Raw genomic sequence first — 7,864 nt, 5'->3', positions numbered from 1 at the left:
AAATATCATTTTATTTAATTCATACTTAATCATGTATTACACAAAAAAACGATAAACACATGCTCAATCGTGTCAATTTCATGTCGATTTATGAACAGGAACACAACACGACACAACATCATGTATTTACATGAAAACGACACAACACGAATTCGAATTTTGATTTCATTTGAATTTTGATTTCGTCGGTTTGTGTTGTGTCGTGTAGTTTTGTCCCTGCCGTTTTTTAAAAAGTCATTATCTTTCTTTTGCCGATAGAATAATCAGGACTTATGGAAGGTTTGGCAGAGAAAATGATTGGAAACAACAAACAGGCTCTGTTGGTGAAGATCGATCATAATGAAGAAGACGATCGGTAATTGGTAAATCAATTTTATGTCGGTGGACTGGAGATTGTGTTTTGCGTATTGTAGGTGTACATAAAATGCACAGAAAATATTATGCGATATATAAGGTTGATATTGAAATCGATTTCAAATATGGATATAGAATCTGGGAAAATTTTGTGGATGCCCACAGCTATATTATTGGGATTTAGATGGAAATAAGATAACTGGCGTCGTTATTCATCTGGTTTCACTTTTTCCCTCTTCCGTCGACTGAAAACACTTTTCAACGCATCAAAAGTAAGTTGTATAATCCGTGAGATTTTGATTATTGTTTTTCGTGTGAAATTGTATTTGATTTTAAACAAAACATCGCTTAGGGTTCTACATATCAGTTTTGACCAAATTTTTTGGGATTTTGTTTGAATGTAGGTAAAATGACTGACATCACGGCAGAATTGAATGAGGTATCGTAACAATTAGAGTTTGGATGTTCTTGTTCCTAAAAGTGATATTCCTTTGTTTTTATTGTTATCCAGATAACTCCTATCAAGGTTAAAAGGGACGCCCACATAAAGGAATTGGAACAAGAGATGCATCACTGCATTAGGAGGATGGACAGTTTACCAGATGGCCATCCAGAGAAGGAGACATTGATTGAAAGATATACTGATGCTTATGTCATGAAAAAACTGTAAAAGTTTAGAACATTATTATCTCTTTTTATCATTAAGAAATTCCTAACTTTTTTTGTTATTTTTCTTTCAGATACCTACAAGATAAAGTACAATTAACCAATAAAGCATTGAAAGTCAAAAATGTTTGTGACCGCATAAGAAGCTGTGTGAAAAGCAAGGTATGTTTAAGTTAATTAGCTGTAAACACTGTAGGTTGGTTTAAGTGACCACAAAGGACAATAATTACATAGTAGAACAACACCTGTAAAGTTATTTGAAGCTACTAACTTTATTCATTATGCAGATTAATGGGTGCACCTGATGATGTTGCAGAAGAAGGGAATTGCTTAGGATATTTATTTTAATTGTCATATCAGTATCACTTTATGGATTTTGGATTTGTGTTATGGTTATGGATTTATTTTATTTTAATGGAGTAAATGATTATGAATTTATGTTATTTTATTTTGGTATCACTTTTTTTTTGGTTTTTACTCTTGTTACATTTCTTCTCTTAGACTAGTGGGTGTGGACAACTCGTTAAGGGGTGTTATCACACCTAAAAATTGTCATCTTACATGCCATGTCATTGTGGTGTTATAACACCAAATAGAAGAAATGAGCAACTAGTTATAACATCTTTAACTTTCCATGTCATCATTTCTTTTTTTCCTTTCTTTTTTTTTCGATTTAATTTTTATTTTTTAAACAAAATTAATTAATTAATTAAAACATGTTATTTTAAATAAAACCTATTTTTTAAATTAAACATTTAAAAACATTACGAAAACATCACATTTAAAAAAAATACATTTCGCCCCTAATTTATTCGTTTTCATTTCCATCATACATAAAATCAGCTAAATCCTCTCGAAGCTGTCTGTGTTTTCGTGCGCTTGAATATCTACGACCCTATGTAAATATTCCGTTGTCCTGGGTTGAAATTACATGTGTCTGGGCTCTGAAGCCGAATACGTCGCAATATTTCGTCCTTTATCTTCAACCACCATGTTATCCATTATGATACATGCATACATAATATCTTGTAGAACGTCTAACTGATATGGCTGTGCTGCATGCTCAACTATGTGCCATTTCGACTTCAGAACTCCAAAAGTACGTTCCACATCCTTACATGCTCTTTCTTTTTTTCTCTTGGTGTTATTGGGTGTCGAAACACCTTCACGAATGTGAAATATGTTGGATATATTCCATCCGTAAGGTAATACCCAAACTTGTACTCATTTTCATTTACTGTGAAAGGAGCATCTGGTGCCTTCCCTGACAAAATATCGTCAAAAATCGGTGATTGATCAAAAACGTTCACGTCGTTATTCGAACCCGCAACCCCGAAAAAAGCATGCCAAATCCATAAATCTTAGGACGCAACAGCCTCCAATACCAACGAAGGCGTTCCATGATGACCACTTGCGTACTGGCATTTCCACGCCACGGGACAATTTCTCCAAGCCCAGTGTGTGCAATCAATGTTTCCTAGCATACCCGGAAAACCATGTCTTTCTTCGTGCGTCGCATATAGTTGTATATCATTCAACGAAGGTTTACGCAAATAAACGTCACCGAAGGTTTCGACAACACCCATCGCCAATCTATACAAATATTCTCTTGCAGTTCTCTCAGACATTTTCATATAGTCGTCAATCGAATCGGGCGACTCTCCCATTGTCATAAGCTTAATTGCAACAACACATTTTTGTAACCCTGTGAATCCTCGTTTACCTCTAACGTTGTATCTCATTTGGAGAATTCATATCTAAACATATATTTAATCTATAAAAACTATATTTTGAAAGAAGCTATGTATTAAAAAAAATATATAAAAGCTATATTAGAAAAAACAATATCTCCTTTCCAACGTGTTGGCTATCCGAACAAATACATTTTTCAGCAAACGAAACCTTCTTTTGAAATCGCGTGGCTGATAGAAACAATCATCCGCAAAATAATCATGAACTAAACGTCTGTGCCCTTCTTCGCGATCTCTGTTTAATGCTGCATGTCTGGTTAATAAAGGAGCTGGAGTTGGTTGCATTAGCATGTTCGTGCAATACTCGTACATCATATTGACAAACATGTCATCTTCGTCACTATTATCGAACGGATTCATTTTTTGTGTGGAATGTCTTCAAAATATATGAGAAAGAGAGAGAGAGAAGTAGTGAATAGAGAGAAAAATTGTGATTTTTATATGAAAATGTAGAGGTAAATTATGATTATATATTTAAAGTTTTTTTTTAAATGTTACCGTTATTCAACGGTATAAAATGAAAAAAGAAAAGAAAAATCACGTTATCGTCCGTTGCCATGAAAACGAAGGACAACGTAACGGCTAAAAACGAAAGGGCGGGGCGGTGTTCCGCGTTATAACGCCGTTGAGGGGCGTTCCACGTCACAAAAACCAGTGGCAAAGCTTGAAGTTTTGATTGGGGGGGGGGGGGGGGGGGAATAGAATATACATAAAAATTGAAGAACGGGGTCAAAGTCAAATTTTATAGTTTTAGGCATAATATGTAACTTTCTTAATACATAAGGACTAATAATAAAAAAATAGGGAGTCCACAGCCCTTGGCCCTACATAACCTCCGCCAATAACAAAAACGACTATTGGCGTTGCCTATACCGTTTAGTTTTATGCTTATCAACATTGTTTGCTATTTATAGATGCTCTCTTGATAATTGGATTGCCCGATGGGCCTACAGCCCATTTGAAGCTTTCAAATCTTGTGTTACACAAGGATCTCAAGGTGTAGAAAAATTAACTATACATAGACTTTAATATAACCATTTTTGGCATATAACTATAACACATTCTTTTGTATATATATTATTGCTGCTCATACATGATTCGAATTATCATAATAAGTTGAACTTTTTTTGTTTGTTCATTGCGACTTGATGTTGTTAGAATCAATTTTTGTTTGAAGGCAACATAGACATCGAAATCAGAGCCCTATGAAATACTATACATTTAATCCATAGACACACAAAATAGAAATTTCAAGAAAATGTCAAATAAATCACTGAAATAATTAACTACACTCAAATCTTTGTGATGCCTTTCAACTGTGTTCTTACTTTCTAGTTGTTACACCATAGAAACCTGATGAAAGAGATAAAGCATTTCTCGAACTTCTTTTCAAGTCTTGATCAATGGATTTCTTTCAAAAAAGTTTGAAGGCTTTAACTCGAATCCATTAGCTAATGTTGACATCACTGGGAAATCTTCTTGACATGGGTTGTGATGAAATCCCACAGTGTACCACAAAACTATATCTTTGTTTATAATCGATCTATTCCTGCAACCCCAAAACACAATCTTTAATTCAAGAAACTTTACTTTAATTATAAAAAAAAACACAAAATTTTCAAAAAACGAAAAGAACCTTCGGCTCCAAACAGCTAATCCATCTTTTCCTGTGCTCCTATCAGCATAAAACCCTGCAGCCCATCTCTCGGACTTGTTATAACTAGTCACCCACACTTGATACTTAGTGTAAGAAGCTCTAATTTGTGGATAATCATCATCCAATAATAAAGAGACAGCTGGCTGCCCTGTCATCACCTGATACCCAACATCATTTCCCAATTTGGTTTTCTTATTTGTGTTCACCACTAAAAGCTCGGATGCCTTTAACCCGAGCCTAATTCTTGCTTCATTTTCGGTTTTTGCAGTCTCCTTAACCACATTCCAGTAACTCTTCCTTGGAGATGTGTTGACTTTTTTGACTTTTAAGTTTGCTTTTACAAAAGAGTTTTCATCACCATCGATGTCAAGGTCGAGATAATATGTTATGAAGTGATCATGGTTGTTTCCTATTCTGTTGGTTGCTACTAGTGGTCCATATGTTTCTTCTTTGATCTCTTCGGCTTTTGTGTATCTTGTTGCTTTCATTTCCAAAACACCCGTAAGTCCTACCTTCAAAATCAATTTGAATTTAGATTAAATTTATTGGAAAATTGGAAAATTATAAGACTATAACAAAATGCTTATCTCACAAGACAAAGGCTCCGTTTTTTCCTATTAAGTACTGAATGGATAACGATATTTGTATAGATACAATGGTGTTGATGTATATACTATTTCTAAACCGAGTGATACACTATCTGAATCTAAATAAATGACTATTTTACCTTTGTGTTTAAATGTGAAATTAATATTTATCTAATAACCTAAACCTATATATTTTTATATTAAAATTTTAAAATATAATATGATTAATAACTTAAATTGAACATATATAATGGAAAAACAAAAATAACAAGCACATGAAATTTGTATGACACTTAAACATATAATAGTAAATAACTCAATATATAAGCATAAAAATATATTCCATTACTCATAATTTTCGATAAAATATGATTTTCATCGGGAAAAATAATGACAATTCAGGAAAACTTAATATAAAATCATGACTTAAATGTTAAGAACACCCCGTTCTAACTTAATCCACTAGGACATTTTGTTAGCATTAAGTAAAAAAGAAACAACCATGTACATAGCCGAACCATAAGTTTTTTATATATTAATCCATTAAGTAAAAAAGAAACACACCTAAAATATAATCAAGCAGTTAAGGAATCTTAATCTCACCTTAACTTTTATGGAGCCACTTTGCTTGAACTCCCAATCAAGAATGTAATCATAGTTTCCTACTGTGGCTATCATTCTGACTACAAGACTGACTTCTGCTTCTCCACTTGTTATCTAAATATACATAACACAATCACACAAACATCATGATTCATGAATAATCAACTTTCAAAATAGGAAATTTTATTGAAAATAATAAAAGTTTACCACTTTTCCTGGAATACCAATTTCAGTATGTCTCCAAGCAATATCTCCAGCATACCTTTCAAATATACAAATAGCTTTAGGCACTTGTTGAGGCATCCCATCTGCCCCACTCATATACCCATCAATATAAACCGAATTACTTGGACAATCTGTTAAATTCACAAGTGTTACAGCAGATCTACCAAACCCAAATTCACCTACATCCAAAAAAGTCCTGTAATACCATTCACTACTTGGATCCATATATGGAACAAAAGTTTCTGACACGTGTCCTCTATACATCACCCTCCTCCATTCGTTTTTCCCAGAATCAAAAACCGATGCAGTTGATATAATCACTCCCGCACGTGCGTTAAACCCCACGTGAAATCTCCAATTCTTCCAATTAATTTCGTTTCTTTCAATCGTGAATCCTTTTTCATGAGTTTTCTCACAATCGATATCAGGATCATAACTTTCATTAGAACTTTGTAAATCAGTACCTTCACCTCGAGGCAAATGAGTTCTTCTACTTCCGATGTCTACAATTGTCTGAATTTTCATCGACTCGATGTCTACTAAAATGGTTAAACCTTCGATAGGTCTTGAGAAAACATTAGTGGTTCCTTCATGGTAGAAACACGATAGTTTAACAGCTCTTTTAGTGACGGATTCTCCAAACCATCCTATAGTGAATGGAAAACACGTGATTTCCGATATGTTTAAGCCTCTTTTTGAGATCAAAGCTTTGAATTTAGAGCTTTTGAAGGGTAATCTTGCTGCTTGAAGTAGCTCGGTGAATGTATTTGGAGGGTAGCCATCGCCTGTATAAACATGGTCTGATTTGATGGAAGAATTGGTCAAATCTATGATGAGTTCATGGGTTTGACCACCACCACGAATCACAATCATGGCTTCTCGATAAGGGAAAGATTGGTTTTGTTTGTGGGGAGATGAGAGCCATTGGATTACGTCTTTTTTGTTGGGTTCATTGAGATCAACAAAATGGAAGGTTAGATTTGGAAGAGAAGAGATATGAGAGTTTGTTATGATACGTTGGATTTGAGATAATTCGTTAGGAGTTAGAGGATCTAAAGGGTGATTTTGGCTATTGGTGAATAAAACATGGAATGTAATCACTAGAATTATTATGAAAATAGCCATCAAGGAAATGAGATGTTTGTAGAATTGTAGTTTCAATGGGTTTATTCCAAGTTCTTGAAAGATATGGTCGATATGTTGTGTTTAGTTGCATATTTTATGTTTATATTGCAAAAAGATGAGTTGATAAATGATATAATGATATTGAGCTGGTTTTGCTTTGTGGACAAGTCTCATGCATATGCTAGTTTAGCTTAAGGTTGAAGTAGAGAGAGCGAGTATGGGGATATTGTAATGATGTCTATAAATGAGTTTTAATTATTATTATTTTTTGATATTGAAGATCAAGAATCACTTGAATATGGAGATACTCACAGCTCACAAGAACAGTTTTTCTTTTTTTAAGTACAGGGTCCTAATAAAAAAATTGGATTTGGAAAAAAAAATTTGAAAGTAAGATGCAATTTGAATGTGGTTTTATTTAATTCTATAAGTTGTACAAGCATTTAATGTGTATGGAAATTACATAAAAATGTTACCAAATATGTATTTGGTCACTAAAATGTATCGTGCATGTTGCTAAAAGTTGGTAAGACCCCGAATAACCACATCACATCAAACGGGTTTGACCATTGGATTTTAAAATACCCCTCGCAGGGCAAAATTTGGAAATATAGAAAAATTTCACCATATATTGATCATATACATCACAAATTAACATCAGAAAACCTATATTTATAAAACATTTAAAAGTGTCAAAATGTTTAATAATAAGGTACGATTGATCACACAATCTATAGCGAGAAGCTAGTAAGTTTTATAGGGATTAGACTCAATCGTTTAAGTTTGGTGGGAGTGGAGAGAATTCATTGTTTTAAACGTGGTTAAAGAAATACATCACTCATCTATTTGTATTATCTTAGGGGTAAAATGGTCAAAAACTCAAAATTTAACTAAGC

General features: G+C 33.5%; 1 protein-coding gene and 1 long non-coding RNA gene across 2 annotated transcripts; one reads left to right on the top strand and one right to left on the bottom strand.

The window, feature by feature from the left end:
- Window positions 1-240: 240 nt before the first annotated feature.
- LOC145062527 (uncharacterized) lies at window positions 241-1,463 on the top strand. The gene is made up of 5 exons (XR_013687590.1): window positions 241-626; window positions 759-793; window positions 866-1,020; window positions 1,095-1,182; window positions 1,308-1,463. It is a non-coding gene; the product is annotated as an uncharacterized LOC145062527 (long non-coding RNA).
- Window positions 1,464-3,883: 2,420 nt separating this feature from the next.
- AO1 (amine oxidase 1) lies at window positions 3,884-7,091 on the bottom strand. The gene is made up of 4 exons (XM_079010510.1): window positions 5,826-7,091; window positions 5,619-5,732; window positions 4,408-4,940; window positions 3,884-4,320 (listed from the first exon to the last, which is right to left on the bottom strand). The coding sequence occupies exons 1-4, from the start codon at window positions 6,966-6,968 to the stop codon at window positions 4,161-4,163; spliced, it is 1,950 nt and encodes a 649-aa protein (XP_078866636.1). The 5' UTR covers window positions 6,969-7,091; the 3' UTR covers window positions 3,884-4,160.
- Window positions 7,092-7,864: the final 773 nt, after the last annotated feature.

The sequence above is a fragment of the Lactuca serriola genome, chromosome 7 (assembly GCF_051521515.1).
Source record: "Lactuca serriola cultivar US96UC23 chromosome 7, Lser_US96UC23_V15, whole genome shotgun sequence".
Classification (NCBI taxonomy): Eukaryota; Viridiplantae; Streptophyta; class Magnoliopsida; order Asterales; family Asteraceae; genus Lactuca; species Lactuca serriola.
Note: the sequence above shows the minus strand (reverse complement) of the source record. Positions and strands in the feature narration are given on the sequence as shown.